Source organism: Pecten maximus, chromosome 2 (assembly GCF_902652985.1).
Source record: "Pecten maximus chromosome 2, xPecMax1.1, whole genome shotgun sequence".
NCBI lineage: Eukaryota > Metazoa > Mollusca > Bivalvia > Pectinida > Pectinidae > Pecten > Pecten maximus.
Genome location: NC_047016.1, coordinates 18980460 through 18999559, shown reverse-complemented (window position 1 = coordinate 18999559; position 19100 = coordinate 18980460). Strand labels below are relative to the sequence as shown.

The window sequence follows — 19100 nt, the reverse complement described above, 5'->3', positions numbered from 1 at the left end:
TGATTCCCATAGCTTTAACAAGGATCTTATTAACTTATAATCTTATTTCAAACTAAACTTCTCTCTTCTCTCACAGTATTTATGTGTGTCAGAGATAAAACCTTTTCACTACCAAACACTTACATGTATATTAAACCTTCAATCTGAAAATTTGCAGAAGTGGTGCGTTATTTTTTTAGTATGCACTAAGCAATGACAACTCCTCCAGCCTGTCATTCTCATGTTGGTCACTTAACCTAGTTTAACCTAGGAAATACATCAATATCAGTGAAGATTTAGGAATCATGATAGTAACTTTGAGGGGATAATTATGTAAATCATTTTAAAAAATCAGTTCAAGAAATATTTGAATAAACAAAACGACAAAAATGTTTCAATCATTAATAACAGAAAGACAGTTAAATCTTCGTTTTTGTCATTTTTATCACAGATTTTCTTAGCATTCAAAAATAATATCAAGGACAGTTATTACACATTGATAATGTATTATATGTATCCACCATTAGTGTTATATCTATATTTGCCTTGTTGAATACGATAGTCTAGAGATCCTGTATATTTGTGTATGTAGGACAAAAACGATTGTCTTTTCAGAACAACAACACACCTGAGGCTCAAGGAGTTAATACAGGTGGTATCATTGGAGAGTTCCTCAATAACCTGGCTGGTGAGGTGAACCCACACCTTCATGGAGTGCCACATCCCAACACAGGGAGGACAGCCACCTCAACTTCTGCTTCTGGAGCAGCCACTAATCAGACGGCCACTTCCTCCTCGTCCTCTTCCTCCTCCAGTACCACCAGTACCTCTAGCACTGGGACAGGCTCCATGCCCTTCAACCCCTTCGCGGGATTGTTTGGTGCCTTAGGGGGTGCTCCTCCACCAGGGATTAACATACGGATGCCAGCAGGAATGGCTGGAATGACAGGTATGCCAGGAATGCAAGGAATGCCACCTGGTATGCCTTTCTTACCTGGCCTGGCATCAATGTTTGGTCAGGCAGGTCCTCGTCCAGCAGCAGGAGGAAACCAAAACACAACAAGTAGCTCCACTACATCTGCCTCCTCAACAGGATCTGGCCAGACAACTTCTGCTCCAACAACAGGATCTGAGCCTGCATTTGTTCAGCAGCTCAGGAACCTTCTACAAACAGGAATGGTGAGTAAGCTGTGAAAATTATCTACATGCTTGGTTTGAATAATTATCATAGGATGGTTGTTTGATTGTATGAACATTTTGACCCTGACCCTTCCTCTGAGTCTGAAGGATGGGACAAAATTGGTCAAATTGCCTATAATTTCAGATACAAATATACTAAATATAAATATTAATGGTAAGATACAAATATACTAAATACAAATATTAATGGTAAGATACAAATATACTAAATACAAATATTAATGGTAAGATACAAATATACTAGATCTAAATATTAATGGTAAGGACCTAACTGACTTTATCAAAATATTCTTTCTTTCCCTTGGGGAGGAATTGTAAAGATACCTTTAGGTATATTGACCAATTACCCTTAAGAGTTTGCTGTTGTGTTTTTGATTTGATACAATCTAAGGAATTAAAGAATTAGAATTAGAACACATGTACTGTACTTTGTAAATGCTGCAGTAGTATACCATCGTGAAAATTGCTCTTACAGGGTTCAATGCCCCAACCAGCTCCTGGTACATCAAGCACAGGAGCGACCCCTACTCCTCCAGCCCCTCCTGCCCCAACCACCCAGGGTACAAGCCAAGGGACAAGCCAAGGGACAGGCACAGGAGCAACCCCAGGGACAGAAACTAGCCCCAACAGTAGCACAGGTCAGCCTGTGATGACAGATGAGGCATTCACACAGCTGGTACAGGGTATTGGGTCTATGATCACCCAAACTGCAGTCGGACAACCCCCTTCACAAACACTTTCTGAATTTCTAGGCTCCCTAGGGGACGGTTACAATATGGCACAAGGAGAAGGTAAGTGTATTGCATTTTCAGGGCTTCATCAATTGCATCATAATCTAAAAATATGATATAATAATACTGGACTCACGCAAATGTCTATATACCCAGATCAGATGTTCCCTGACAGTGCATATGTTTATCATTGTCAGTTTCATGTTTGAAAATCTATCTAGCTGTCCCCAGTTTTTATCTGGGTGGGCTTCAAATGTTTTCAGTATCGGTGATGTAGCGACGTGATTTGGCAAAGAGATCGAATGGAATATCACACGCGCTAAAAGTATTTCTAAAGTGAACAGATAAAATCATCATATATTCATATTTATCTGTAATCAAGTCTTTAAATTTCATCCTGTGACTGTTTCAGGTTTCTTCAATGATGTTTACTCCTGTCTTTCCTCACATTTGACCTTTCCTGACCTTATACAAGTTTTCTACGGCAACAGAGCTCCTCTACAAAATGTGCGAGTGCCACTACAGGAATTTTTACGAGAGCGTGTGTTGGAAGGCAGAGAACCAACAATGGAGAACATAACCGAAGCCTCCAGCCGACTGGTGGAGGAGATGTCAGAGGAGATTGAAGCATGTGCAGTACGTGTTCCTTCTGTGTGGGGCAGAAACAGTATCATCATGGGCATGGGGGGGGGGGGGGGGGGGGGCTTGCATATTTTGTTGTGACCACAGGCGTCACCTTCTTGTTAGTATTGATAGAAAAAATATCACCCCCTACTCTACTCTTAGTATATTAACAAGGTGTTACACTTCAAAAGTCGAAAGTGGGGGTGAGCTTTGATTCACATTGAATTTAAGTTCAATCCAACTAAAATATCAACTGCACTCAAACTTCAGTAAAGCTCCTTGGTTTAGAATCCTTAAATTTCAATGCATGTTATTCTTTTGTTGTGTGACAATGATTTAAAGATGAGAAAATGGATCAAAAGTCATGATAGCCCATGATACATCGATGGACTGTGGAACGGAAGTAGTCTGTATATGTTAGAGCGGTCTGATTGGTCAACAGCTCTATAAACAATATTAACTATAATTGTCGACCAATAAATACTAGTAGCCTGCTTCCATTCCACAGTTAATGCATTGTCGGATCTTCAAGTGTTACACCTTGTTGATATAGTAACATTAGGGGCTAATATTTTTTTTCTGTAAATACCAGATGCAGACACCTGTGGTATGACTATGATGGAGTGAAGATTTCAGTATAACAATGAAGGGCTGCAGATTTCGGTATTACAATGAAATGCTTCATATTTCAGTATTACAATGAAGGGCTGCAGATTTCAGTGTAACAATGAAGGGCTGCAGATTTCAGTATTACTGTGAAGAGTTGAAGCTTTCAGTATAACAATGAAGGGCTGCAGATTTCAGTGTAACAATGAAGGGCTGCAGATTTCAGTATTACTGTGAAGAGTTGAAGCTTTCAGTATAACAATGAAGGGCTGCAGATTTCAGTATAACAATGAAGGGCTGCAGATTTCAGTATAACAATGAAGGGCTGCAGATTTCAGTATTACTGTGAAGGGCTGTAGATTTCACTATTACAATGAAGTCCTGCAGATTTCAGTATTACAATGAAGGGCTGCAGATTTCAGTATTACAATGAAGTCCTGCAGATTTCAGTATTACTGTGAAGAGTTGAAGCTTTCAGTATAACAATGAAGGGCTGCAGATTTCAGTATAACAATGAAGGGCTGCAGATTTCAGTATTACTGTGAAGGGCTGTAGATTTCACTATTACAATGAAGTCCTGCAGATTTCAGTATTACAATGAAGTCCTGCAGATTTCAGTATAACAATGAAGGGCTGCAGATTTCAGTATAACAATGAAGGGCTGCAGATTTCAGTATTACTGTGAAGGGCTGTAGATTTCACTATTACAATGAAGTCCTGCAGATTTCAGTATTACAATGAAGGGCTGCAGATTTCAGTATTACAATGAAGTCCTGCAGATTTCAGTATTACAATGAAGGGCTGCAGATTTCAGTATTACAATGAAGTCCTGCAGATTTCAGTATTACTGTGAAGAGTTGAAGCTTTCAGTATAACAATGAAGGGCTGCAGATATCAGTATTACAATAGATGGGTACAGATTTCAGTATTACTGTGAAGGGCTGCATATTTCAGTGTAACAATGAAGGGCTGCAGATTTCAGTATTACTGTGAAGGGCTGCAGATTTCAGTATTACAATGAAGTCCTGCAGATTTCAGTATAACAATGAAGGGCTGCAGATTTCAGTATTACTGTGAACATTTGAAGCTTTCAGTATAACAATGAAGGGCTGCAGATTTCAGTATTACTGTGAAGGGCTGCAGATTTCAGTATAACAATGAAGGGCTGCAGATTTCAGTATTACTGTGAACATTTGAAGCTTTCAGTATAACAATGAAGGGCTGCAGATTTCAGTATTACTGTGAACATTTGAAGCTTTCAGTATAACAATGAAGGGCTGCAGATTTCAGTATTACTGTGAAGGGCTGCAGATTTCAGTATAACAATGAAGGGCTGTAGATTTCAGTATAACAATGAAGGGCTGCAGATTTCGGTATTACTGTGAAGGGCTGCAGATTTCAGTATAACAATGAAGTCCTGCAGATTTCAGTATTACTGTGAAGAGTTGAAGCTTTCAGTATAACAATGAAGGGCTGCAGATTTCAGTATTACTGTGAAGGGCTGCAGATTTCAGTATTACTGTGAAGGGCTGCAGATTTCAGTATAACAATGAAGGGCTGTAGATTTCAGTATTACAATGAAGTCCTGCAGATTTCAGTATAACAATGAAGGGCTGCAGATTTCAGTATTACTGTGAAGAGTTGAAGCTTTCAGTATAACAATGAAGGGCTGCAGATTTCAGTATTACTGTGAAGGGCTGCAGATTTCGGTATAACAATGAAGGGCTGTAGATTTCAGTATTACAATGAAGTCCTGCAGATTTCAGTATTACAATGAAGTCCTGCAGATTTCAGTATAACAATGAAGTCCTGCAGATTTCAGTATTACTGTGAAGAGTTGAAGCTTTCAGTATAACAATGAAGGGCTGCAGATATCAGTATTACAATAGATGGGTACAGATTTCATTATCACTGCCATCAGATTTCAGTATGACTGTGAGAGGGAGCACAGATTTCAGTATGACTATTAAAAGGAGCACATATTTCAGTATGGCTATGTATGTAGGGGATGGAACGCAGATTTCAGTATCACTGTACATGTATATGGAGGAAGATACAGATCAATAGCATCTTCCCTTCCAATGAGATGTGGTATCAGCTGTGATACTTGTATGTCCAACCTAAAACTCTGTCAAGGATTAGACATTGAGAAATCTCATTTAAGGGGAAGTAATAACACTGCAGTATCTGTATGTCATTTAAAGAGAACTTTTGGTGTTTTTTGTTATTATGAGGATGTTAAAATTTTGTTATTACAGAATGTGGCTGAGGTCAAGCCTGACATAGATCTGGTGGAGACTCTCAATAATTTCTTTAGACAGCAATTTACAGCAACAGTCCGCATGATCATGTTAGCCGATGGTTTGTATTTCTAGATATTTCTTTGTATACTATGCTATTTTAGTCAATAAATTTCTTCTTCAGTAACATACTAGTATATGCCAGGATTGTATTTCATCAGTATGTAGTAAAATTTGCCTAAAGGGTTAGGTGAACATAGTCATATAACATCGCACAACTTCCATTGTTTTAAACCTTTAAATGCCTTCCATGAAAGTCCACAACAGCAGAACAGATTTTAACTTAATTTAACAAAGATCATCTTTGTGCCAAGGATATTTGAAATGTTTGGTACCACTAGGGGTGGTGGAAGGGGCCTAAAAGTAGGAACTACACATCAGCATTCCTGGATTGATAAGAGGATTCATACATGGTCTAACAAGAAAGTGTTTAAATAGACAAAGGATTCCATTATGACAATTTGTTTTCTAGGACTAATGTAAAAATCCCTACAAATGTAACAATTAACTGCACATAATGTTAATATGAGCTTGTATCATGTAATTGTATAAAAGTGTATTTAACAAAAAAATATTTCAAATTTTGACTTGTTGGTAAAATACATACGAAATTACCCTTACCCTCATCACACAAGATCGCATAAGAGTAAAACCAAGACTACATCATCCTGCTGTAGATATCAATATTGTCCTTCAGTATACATGATGTATGTTTCAAACTATGTACTGTTTTACACCTTGCAGAGTCCAACACAAATTTTGGTAACCAATTTTATGAGAGAATGAGGATGAGTTTGGCAGAGCTTATTGTTCTCACAAGATCCTGTTTAGTGGAAGGCCAGACAGCTTTACAGAGAATTATACAGAGCCGACTGGTAAGTCCTGTATGTAGAACTTATCATTCTGAAAAGTTCATGCTTAGTGGAAGGCCAAATAGCTTTACAGAGAATTCATACATAGTCGACTGGTAAGTCATTTTGATGTATCCATTTCCTGATAGATCAGCAAAGTTTCTGGATATAGGGTATTATAGTGTGGTGTTGTCCGTGCAGCATAAACTTTTGGCTGTCTGGAGATCTTCTCCTGCATTTATTGACCTATCTCTTTGAAACTTGGTATTCATATAATCATTATATGTAGTTGTGTTGACTATTTTTGCAGAAGTTCTTCCCCTTTATTTATTTCGGTATTTTATTTTTCTCCCAAGATCTACATTTTTCGACTGATATCTTTGAAAGTTGGTACGCTTTAATCATATCAAATCATGTTTAATGAGACTTTTAGTAACCCCAGATAAAGTGTACTCCTCAAACTGTTAGAACATTTGACATTGACTTAGTAGTAAAAGATGAAGGTCAAAGCATGCAACCTAATCATTCATAAGGTGATGCAACTTTTATGTGGCATTCGATGGGCTTATACCCCTCGGTACTCTTGTTCTATATACAATTCAGCCATTAATTGCTGAATTTTCAGCCAACCATTTCGAGACAAAAGTGTGTTGTATTTTAGTTTTTCATCTCTCTCTCCAAGGTAATGTCATCTATAGCCCCACATAATTAAACCACTCAGATTACTTATACCAGGGGCTTGAATGTTAAGTTTAAATTCTTAGCTATTTAGAGCCCTATATCTCATCAGTGTTTTCTCTTGCAGAGTGCTATTACCCGGGGCGTGAACCCGATGATCCAACAATGGATGTGCAATGTCATTACTCAACAACTCAACCAGTTCCTCCCTACAATCACCATCACTGATGCCAACGTCCACTCCTACATTGTAAAAAAGAACACCAAAAAACAGGCCTCAAACACAGCAAAGAAAGATGAAGCTGCCACAGCTATGGAGACAAGTCCACCTTTGGTCTCACCAGGTGCCTCACAAGTAGATTCTCCTGAAGTAAGTGGCCTAGAATGCCTGTACCGGTCAGATATCATGATCATACATTTAAGGACGTTTATTCTTGGTGTCTTATACTTCAATAAAATAGCTTTAACAAAATGATAAATGGAGCAATTAGCTATGTTTACCAGAATGAATAAATCAGATGTGCAGAGTTAACTGTGCTTGAATAGAGTTACCTGTAGATGTTTGTGGAGTTAGTTGTGGACATATAGATACCTGTTGATGTGTGGAGAGTTTTGGATGTACAGAGTTTCAAGTGAGTGTATAGTTACCTGTTGGTGTATGCTGACTGTCACCTGTTGATATATAGAGTAACCTGTTGATGTGTGTGGAGTTACTTGTGGACGTATAGATACCTGTTGATGTGTTTGGAGTTACTTGTGGACGTATAGATACCTGTTGATGTGTGTGTGTTACTTGTGGACGTATAGATACCTGTTGATGTGTGTGTGTTACTTGTGGATGTATAGATACCTGTTGATGTGTGCGAGTTACTTGACGTATAGATACCTGTTGATGTGTGTGAGTTACTTGTGGACGTATAGATACCTGTTGATGTGTGCGAGTTACTTGACGCATAGATACCTGTTGATGTGTGTGAGTTACTGGTGGACGTATAGATACCTGTTGATGTGTGTGAGTTACTTGTGGACGTATAGATACCTGATGATATGTGCAAGTTACTTGTGGACGTATAGATACCTGTTGATGTGTGTGAGTTACTTGTGGACGTATAGATACCTGTTGATGTGTGTGAGTTACTTGACGTATAGATACCTGTTAATGTGTGTGTGTTACTGGTGGATGTATAGATACCTGTTGATGTGTGTAAGTTACTTGTGGACGTATAGATACCTGTTGATGTGTGTGAGTTACTTGTGGACGTATAGATACCTGATGATATGTGCAAGTTACTTGTGGACGTATAGATACCTGTTGATGTGTGTGAGTTACTTGTGGACGTATAGATACCTGTTGATGTGTGTGAGTTACTTGACGTATAGATACCTGTTAATGTGTGTGTGTTACTGGTGGATGTATAGATACCTGTTGATGTGTGTGAGTTACTTGTGGACGTATAGATACCTGTTGATGTGTGTGAGTTACTTGATGTATAGATACCTGTTGATGTGTGTGAGTTACTTGTGGACGTATAGATACCTATTGATGTGTGTGTGTTACTTGTGGACGTATAGATACCTGTTGATGTGTGTGAGTTACTTGACGTATAGATACCTGTTGATGTGTGTGAGTTACTTGACGTATAGATACCTGTTGATGTGTGTGGAGTTACTGGTGGATGTATAGATACCTGTTGATGTGTGTGAGTTACTTGTGGATGTATAGATACCTGTTGATGTGTGTGAGTTACTGGTGGACGTATAGATACCTGTTGATGTGTGTGGAGTTACTGGTGGACGTATAGATACCTGTTGATGTGTGTGAGTTACTTGTGGACGTATAGATACCTGTTGATGTGTGTGAGTTACTGGTGGACGTATAGATACCTGTTGATGTGTGCGAGTTACTGGTGGACGTATAGATACCTGTTGATGTGTGTGGAGTTACTGGTGGACGTATAGATACCTGTTGATATGTGCGAGTTACTGGTGGACGTATAGATACCTGTTGATGTGTGCGAGTTACTTGGGGACGTATAAATGCCTGTTGATGTGTGTGAGTTACTTGTGGACGTATAGATACCTGTTGATGTGTGTGAGTTACTGGTGGACGTATAGATACCTGATGATATGTGTGGAGTTACTTGTGGACGTATAGATACCTGTTGATGTGTATGATTTACTTGACATATAGATACCTGTTGATGTGTGTGAGTTACTGGTGGACGTATAGATACCTGTTGATGTGTGTGGAGTTACTTGTGGACGTATAGATACCTGTTGATGTGTGTGAGTTACTGGTGGACGTATAGATACCTGTAGATGTGTGTGAGTTACGTGTGGACGTATAGATACCTGTTGATGTGTGGAGAGTTTGGGATGTTTGCAGAGTTTCTTGTGAGTGTATTGTTACCTGTTGGTGTATGCTGACTGTCACCTGTTGATATATAGAGTAACCTGTAGATGTGTAATGTGACCCTATTATTTGTTGACTTTGTAGCCAATGGAGACCCAGAACATCAATACAGGAGCTTCAGTTGCACAGCCACCTCGCCCACAGCCTGCTACAGCAGCTGCCACAAAAGTCCCTGCTACCAAGATCAAAACAGAGGCACCAAAGGCAGACTCTCCCGGAGCAGCAGCTGGTGGGGAGTCGTGGGAGCTGGAAGTTAACCCCGTAAGTATGACTGTACTGTGGAACTCTTGTTACCCTGCCATGTTATTGGGGACAGGAGGTGTTTCTGTTGATTATCACATCTTCATGACAAGTGACATTAAAAATATTATGCGAGTATGTCTTTGGAAACCATATATGTTATCAACCATAGCCAGATCATTTTGACACGCATCGTCTTTATAACTTTTCAGGGGTGTATATGCATGATCTTTGAATATTGATGACGGTTTTCCTGTGGTGAATGTTTCATTGATTTAACAAGTCTTCTTCAGCAAGATTTAAGCAGTTCACATTATCTTTGTTCAATTAACCAGCATCTGACAATATAACATGCATGACTTGTATTGACATGCCTGATAACTTGATATTTCTAGGACTGGGTACCGATCATCAACAGTGACATAGAAAAACAGAAACATCAGCGACCCCAGCCAGCCTTCAGTGATACCTACCTACAGGGCATGCCCGCTAAACGCAGGAAGGTAATGTCATCCATTAGTTCAAGTGGGAAATGTGTGGAAACTGGGACCACAGGGAATTGTAAAGAAAAGCGAATTTTTACAATATGATGAATGATATCTTTTTACAGTGATATTGAAGGTAATATCTTCTTTCAGTGTTGAAGATAATATTTGCAGTATAGTAGATAATCTCTGCTTTCAGTATGAAAGATAATCTCTTGCAGTTAATATATATATACAATATTTGAAAGTGCTTCACCACTAAATGTAAATGGAAGTATAAGACACTTTGCTTATATGTTTTACAACCATTTTCTAGCAAATTAAACAATTTTTTTTATTTCAGATAATGGGACATGAAGGCCAAGTGAATTTCTCTAATGCTGAGGAGTCTGTTCCGTTGTCGTTACGTCGCGCTGTGGCAGCAGCAGGAGTGCAGCCAATCAGCAGTATGGAGAATATGACCAGTGAGGCTTCAGACAATCATGAACTGCAGCATGCTTTTGATGAGCAAGTTTTGAGCAGTATAAGAGATCGTTTAAACAGTGATAGTGATTATAGGCCAGAACAGTTCCCAAACACAGATCGCTACTATCACAAAAATAACAAGAAATGACTCTAGGTTGTGCTTTATAGCCATCTGATCATATAAAATTTTATCATAAAGGATACAAATGTAAACCATTGTACATACATACCAGCTTTGTATCATTAAGGTTGCTGTAAACTTGACCTTGCAAGAAAATGTTGTCACACTGCGGTGTTGATGAAATCACAAAGGGTGGTAACCTTAATGAAAAGACAAGGTATTTGTAAGAATACTTTGACACTGTGATGTTAAAACCACAGTGAGCTCTGTAATAGCTGTTAATGGTGTAGTGCAAAGACTGCTAACTGGTATTTATATAATTAATTTTACTATTTTCTTTGCCATACAAACGATTTTACACTTAAGTGATATAACCTGTCACTCTAAATACTTATAAGGTGACCAGTGGCAAGTTTAAAACTTTTACTCGGACTAGTGACATCATTTCTCAGTCTAAACACTTTTGCTTTTATCAGTGACATCACCTGTCACCCTAAAAATTTTAACTCTGATAGTTGATGTTACTTGTCGGTCAGACAGTTAGTTAGCTGACAATCACGGCCAGCTCTGACCAGATTGTTGGCTGACAATTATGGCCAGCTCTGACCAGATTGTTGGCTGACAATTACGGCCAGCTCTGACCAGATTGTTGGCTGACAATTACGGCCAGCTCTGACCAGATTGTTGGCTGACAATTACGGCCAGCTCTGACCAGATTGTTGGCCAACGATCTAAGCCAGCCTTGACCTGATTGTTGGCCGACGCCTTGACCTGATTGTTGGCCGACGATCTAAGCCAGCCCTGACCTGTTGTATTGGTTACAGCCAGTTTTGTTATTGGTTAAAGGAGTGACAACTTTACCAACTTAACTTTTTTAAAACTGGTGGCTAAATATAGTGAGTAATATGTGGTTTGTGTGGGAGGGGGCAATGAAATGTTTTAAACGTGAGACGATGAAAAGAAGACGAATCTTACTTAATGGGAACAGGTTGCTCCTTTTAGTATACAGGGGAGTACAAGGCTCTCAAAGGTGAGAGGAGGGTGGGCATGACAATTGTTGTTTTTGTGAGTCTACTCCAATACATTATGCAAATGTTGAAGTGGCAATAACAGCATTTCCCAAGTAGGTTCGCCTTCGATCTGTTTTGTGATAATACATCCCCATTATTATTATTAAACATATGTAATCTATAGTTTTAAGATATCTCAAAAAGTGATTTTTTTATCACAAAATCCAAATATTAACCCTGTTTGGTATTGTTATTCTTTATTCGTGACCAATACACCTAATAAAATATTGTTCTGTAGGCACTGGCTACAAAGTATTATAAGTGGAGAAAATAGATGTTGCTCTTTATGAAATGGCTGGTTCTGTATTTAAAAATCCATAGATGATTTCATGTTGAATAAAATTGATATTAAAACTTTTAATTCATTTTTATCATTATATCAGCATATCATTTGAGTAAATTGTGGAGTGTGGCTTAATATATGTTGATGAAACGAAAGGAATATACAACAATGAATCAATGTCATTTTCTGTTGTGCACTTTTGTAGATGAATGTCCTTATTCTTCAAATTTGACCCCTCTTCCAATAATCCTACCGTTAGAACACCATACCATAGGCTGGACAGGAACACTATATCCGACTTCTAGACACTGCTGCCCCTTTAGATATAAGACGTATCGAATTGACACCATATTATCTGTTCAGTTTGAAGTCCATCAGATGTCTTCAATGTTTACTTTGTTTTGCTTTTTTTTACAGTCACAATGTATTCTAGATAAGAGACTTCATAAAATTATTGATGGTACAGTATTAATAGATTTGTAATGCTCCAACAATGCTGCACTTAATTAGATGTCGAATACTAAGGAGAGGACATCAGTCGGGCCCTACACAAGTCTGTGGAAGCTACCCTCTATAAAAAATACCACTTTGCCCTTTTCCCAAGTTTTCAAGAAACGCCACGAGAGTTACTTTGCCTCGAACAATTTCAGCATGGTCCACTACTTCCCATTTAGTCATGGACCAGCATGTCGGATATCCACATCTGTGTCGGATATCCACATCTGTTTAGCGTAGTGGAGTGTAATCATTGGTGCGCCACCCATGATTGGACTAGGGCCATAGCCGACAACATAAAATTACAACTGTCGGTATAGGCGTTATCCAACATATTAAGCTACCGGATTTAACCTTCCAATTGAATTAAATTCAATAAGTCCTTAATACTAAAGAGCTATTCACGCATAAATCCAACATTACACAACAAGAGGCCCATGGTGCCTGTATCGCTCACCTGGTTGGATTTGACCAAAGGTCAATATGATGTTCATATTCAATTCGTTAATACCAGAGACATATATAGATCTGTATATATGTCTCTGTTAATACATAGCTTTATTTGTGAATCTCGAACAATGCTTGACTGGTTGTAGTGTGGGGATCCCAACTGCTTTAAAGAAATAAGGAAGTCCAGTTTTTTTTCTAAAGGTCTGAAAGACCTCAAGGATTGTTAATCAAGTCCCTTAGGAAAAGACCCTTGGACCTATTTTTACATCAGAATTGTGTTTATCCCTTAACATCCAGTGATGCTATACATGATAATGGGATGATGGAGAGTCACAGCAACTATTTATGCAAAATCTGTTCCCCTTTCCTCAAGGATGATTCTGACGAAATTGGGTTCAATTCCATTCATAACTTTATGACAAGTAGCCATTTAAAGGAATGACCTCTATTTTCCCTATGGCCCAGCCCATTTAGCCCCTTGGTGGAGATAATAGTCACCATTTATGCAAAGTCTGTTCCCTTTCCCCCAGGGATGTTTCTGACTAAATTGGGTTCAAATCCATTCATAACTTACTGACTAAAGTAGCGATATAAAGGAATTACCTCTATTTGGCCCCTTAGGTGTCAGAGTCACCATTTATGCAAAATCTGTTCCTCTTTCCCCAAGGATGTTTCTGATTAAATTTGGTTCAAATCCATTCATAACTTACTGACAAGTAGCGATTTAAAGGAATTACCTCTATTTCCCCTATTGAGCCCCGCCCCTCTGGCCCCTTGGGGGTCAGAATCGTCATTTATACAAAATCTGTTTCCCTTCCCCCAAGGATATTTCTGACCAAATTTGGTTAAAATCCGCTATGCATTTTATGACAATTAGCGATTTGGAGCAAATGTTGACGGACGCCGCGCCATGGCATAAGCTCACCGGACCTTTGGTCCAGGTGAGCTAGACATGTCTTCTTCCTTTGACTTAAATCTCAAGGCCACATTAATGGTCGGTATGGTAGGTACTGATTCAGTCCTAGACAGATACACGGCTATTTCTGCAGACAAAACATCAAATCCAAGTATACGACCTATTTAATTTACTAACCATTCTTCATTGTTCCAATATGCACTAACACCTTTTATATCCGATCATATACTTGATAAGAAGTTGACTTGAGTGGTTGCTCAGTAAAACGTTAGGGCAGTATTTTCATGGTGTATACCACACAGAAGTTAAATGAATTGTTTGAACCCTGAAGAATCCCAACGGGGCTTTTGACCAATCTGGAATCTGGAATCGCTACCAGAACACTGTACACTACCATACTCAATTCCGCGTGTCTGTGTTCTTTTAATTTTGAGAGAATTTAGTCAAACTATCTTTATTATATTGAACAATATAGTTAACAATGTCGACAGGATAATCTCTAAAGAACTTAAATAATGGTCACGTCAATACTCTTCATTACCAGATAGTAATCTTGTTTCCCAACATTTCGACATTTTAGGGCTTCTTCATCGACAGCTAACCAGAACCCAGAGGTTTTCATAAAATGGAAGTTGATGAGACCTATGGGAACGTTTGATGATTGACATTGTGCGATATGAACTTGTTTGATGCTCTTTGATATTGAGTCCCGATGATGTCGCTTCCCTTGTTCTAAATATGAGGACGTGACATTGCCGATATTTGACGTAAGATTACATGGCAGGTGTCGTTGAGGCAGAATATGCTTACTCTTCCGAAACGCATGGTCTTGTTCATTTTGTATCATCTCAATGGCCTGTATAGGAGTCTGTCATTGTCCGCGTTTTATCGACGTTGAGCCTGATTAACGGTTTCATCACATTTTTGTGACACTTCAGCTATCCTTCTACATATGCTATCTTATGTTGATTGGCGCTGTATGTTGTTTTATGTTAATCGGCGCCAAGTAGGATTAAAGGTCTTACAGGTATCTCACTTCTGTCACCAATGTTTTAATAAAAGTTCTTATTGAGCCTGTTTATAAACTTATGGTATCCAAAATTGTTTTGATAACTCCCTTGCAATATATATCTTTGATACTCACGCTACTCACTGACCATACTACGGTACTTAAACTATACAGCATTACCTTTAAAACTGAATACAGTACTGTATAAGCAACATATATAGTACGAACGTTTACATCATGACACCTAAGAATTTATATATATTCTATACAAATACATGTTGTCATTATTGCAATACTTGTAACAGGGTGTCGGGGACTACCTACATCTACCACAATGTGACCACGCCCAGAACATCACCGGGGTCCGTCATGTTCACAGTACCAATATTGTTAACCTACGAACTATATATTATAGCTACCACGGGATACCAATACCGACATCCAACGCATATTGTTGTATTCTAGTCGTAGTACAATACAACAACCCGGATCACTCTGTCAAACTCCCCGAAATGATACATGGTTATATTGCTGGCCTCGGTAAAAGTAACACACGTAAACGTAGTTCTTATTTGTGCCAATTTGTCTAATAATAGAACCAACATCTGATGCTTGTATTTCAAATGTCTGTTGAAATATAAATAACCCGCTATTTCCGGAATCATAGGCGATGGTGAGAAAGACGCCTGTTAGTGTACCGCAGGCTCGTCCAGCTAGTTATTATTAAATTTTATTGACAACTTGTGAATTCACACTTGTGGTACTCTAGGGTATAAATAACATACTGTACCATATGTATTCAACCTTGTGATACTGGGGGGTATATATAACATACTGTACCATATGTATTCAACCTTGTGATACTGGGGGGTATATATAACATACTGTACCATATGTATTCACACTGGTGGTACTGTGGGGTATATATAACATACTGTACCTTATGTATTCATACTGGTGGTGCTTTAGGGTATAAATAACATACTGTACCATATGTATTCACACTGGTGGTGCTTTAGGGTATAAATAACATACTGTACCGTATGTATTCACATTTGTGGTACTCTAGGGTATAAATAACATACTGTACCTTATGTATTGACTCTGGTGGTACTGTGGGGTATAAATAACATACTGTACGGTATGTATTCACACTGGTGGTACTCTAGGGTATAAATAACATACTGTACCTTATGTATTGACTCTGGTGGTACTGTGGGGTATAAATAACATACTGTACGGTATGTATACAACCTCGTGATACTTTAGGGTATAAATAACAATTCTGTACCGTATGTATTCAACCTTGTGATACTGAGGGGTATATATAATATACTGTACCGTATATAAATAACATACTATACCGTATTTATTTCACTTGTGGTTCGCTGGTGTATTAATAATATACTGTTCCGTATGTATTCACACAGGTGGTACTGTTGGCACACTGGTGGCTATGTGGGGTATATGTAATTTACTGCACCGTATGTATTCACACTGGTGGTACTGTGGGGTATAAATAACATACTGTACCGTATGTATTCACACTGGTGTTACTGTGGGGTATATATAACATACTGTACCGTATGTATTCACACTGGTGTTACTGTGGGGTATATATGATATACTGTACCGTATGTATTCACACTGGTGGTACTCTAGGATATATATAATATACTGTACCGTATGTATTCACACTGGTGGTACTCTAGGATATATATAATATACTGTACCGTATGTATTCACACAGGTGGATTATGGGGTATATGTAATATACTCTACCTATGTATTCACACTGGTGGTACTGTGGTGTATATATATGATATACTGTACCGTATATATTCATACTGGTGGTATTGTGGGGTATATATAACATACTGTACCGTATGTATTCACACTGGTGGTACTGTGAGGTATATATAACATACTGTACCGTATGTATTCACACTGGTGGTACTCTAGGGTATAAATAACATACTGTACCGTATATATTCACACTTGTGGTACTCTAGGGTATAAATAACATACTGTACCGTATGTATTCACACTGGTGGTACTGTGGTGTATATAACATACTGTACCGTAGGTATTCACACAGGTGTTACTGTGGTGTATATATAACATACTGTACCGTATGTATTCACACAGGTGGTACTGTGGTGTATATATAATATACTGTACCGTATGTATTCACACTGGTGGTACTCTGGGGTATATATAACATACTGTACCGTATGTATTCACACTGGTGGTACTCTGGGGTATATATAACATACTGTACCGTATGTATTCACACAGGTGTTACTGTGGTGTATATATAACATACTGTACCGTATGTATTCACACTGGTGGTACTGTGGGGTATATATAACATACTGTACCGTATGTATTCATACTGGTGGTACTGTGGGGTATATATAATATACTGTACCGTATGTATTCACACTGGTGTTACTGTGGTGTATATATAATATACTGTACCGTATGTATTCATACTGGTGGTACTGTGGGGTAAATATAATATACTGTACCGTATGTATTCACACTGGTGGTACTGTGGTGTATATATATGATATACTGTACCGTATATATTCACACTGGTGGTACTGTGGTGTATATATATATAACATACTGTACCGTATGTATTCACACTGGTGGTACCATGGGGTATATATAATATACTGTACCGTATGTATTCACACTGGTGGTAGTGTGGGGTATATATAATATACTGTACGGTATGTATTCACACTGGTGGTACTGTGGGGTATATATATAACATACTGTACCGTATGTATTCACACTGGTGGTACTCTAGGGTAAATATAATATACTGTACCGTATGTATTCATACTGGTGGTACTGTGGGGTAAATATAATATACTGTACCGTATGTATTCACACTGGTGTTACTGTGGTGTATATATAACATACTGTACCATATGTATTCACACTGCTGGTATTGTGGGGTATAAATAACATACTGTACCGTATGTATTCACACTGGTGTTACTGTGGGGTATATATAACATACTGTACCGTATGTATTCACACTGGTGTTACTGTGGGGTATATATAATATACTGTACCGTATGTATTCACACTGGTGGTACTGTACCGTATGTATTCACACTGGTGGTACTGTGGTGTATATATAACATACTGTACCGTATGTATTCACACTGCTGGTATTGTGGGGTATAAATAACATATTGTACCGTATGTATTCACACTGGTGTTACTGTGGGGTATATATAACATACTGTACCGTATGTATTCACACTGGTGTTACTGTGGGGTATATATAATATACTGTACCGTATGTATTCACACTGGTGGTACTCTAGGATATATATAATATACTGTACCGTATGTATTCACACTGGTGGTACTCTAGGATATATATAATATACTGTACCGTATGTATTCACACAGGTGGATTATGGGGTATATGTAATATACTCTACCTATGTATTCACACTGGTGGTACTGTGGTGTATATATATGATATACTGTACCGTATATATTCATACTGGTGGTATTGTGGGGTATATATAACATACTGTACCGTATGTATTCACACTGGTGGTACTCTTGGGTATAAATAACATACTGTACCGTATATATTCACACTTGTGGTACTCTAGGGTATAAATAACATACTGTACCGTATGTATTCACACTGGTGGTACTGTGGTGTATATAACATACTGTACCGTATGTATTCACACAGGTGTTACTGTGGTGTATATATAACATACTGTACCGTATGTATTCACACAGGTGGTACTGTGGTGTATATATAACATACTGTACCGTATGTATTCATACTGGTGTTACTGTGGTGTATATATAACATACTGTACCGTATGTATTCACACTGGTGGTACTGTGGTGTATATATAACATACTGTACCGTATGTATTCACACTGGTGGTACTGTGGTGTATATAACATACTGTACCGTATGTATTCACACAGGTGTTACTGTGGTGTATATATAACATACTGTACCGTATGTATTCACACAGGTGGTACTGTGGTGTATATAACATACTGTACCGTATGTATTCACACAGGTGTTACTGTGGTGTATATATAACATACTGTACCGTATGTATTCACACTGGTGGTACTGTGGGGTATATATAACATACTGTACCGTATGTATTCATACTGGTGGT

The 19100-nt window shown here is 38.3% G+C and overlaps 1 protein-coding gene across 3 annotated transcripts in view; it reads left to right on the top strand.

Moving 5' to 3' along the window:
• The window catches only part of LOC117320872 (large proline-rich protein BAG6-like), a 29016-nt gene extending 16892 nt beyond the window's left edge, over positions 1 to 12124 (top strand). For all 3 annotated transcript variants that reach the window (XM_033875366.1, XM_033875374.1, XM_033875358.1), the window contains 9 exons: positions 595 to 1158; positions 1655 to 1970; positions 2323 to 2546; positions 5399 to 5501; positions 6185 to 6315; positions 7097 to 7339; positions 9467 to 9643; positions 10018 to 10125; positions 10451 to 12124. In XM_033875366.1, the coding sequence (XP_033731257.1) occupies positions 595 to 1158; positions 1655 to 1970; positions 2323 to 2546; positions 5399 to 5501; positions 6185 to 6315; positions 7097 to 7339; positions 9467 to 9643; positions 10018 to 10125; positions 10451 to 10720 (2136 nt within the window). In that variant the 3' untranslated portion in view covers positions 10721 to 12124. The remainder of the gene's footprint in view (positions 1 to 594; positions 1159 to 1654; positions 1971 to 2322; positions 2547 to 5398; positions 5502 to 6184; positions 6316 to 7096; positions 7340 to 9466; positions 9644 to 10017; positions 10126 to 10450) is intronic.
• The last annotated feature ends 6976 nt before the right edge of the window (positions 12125 to 19100 follow it).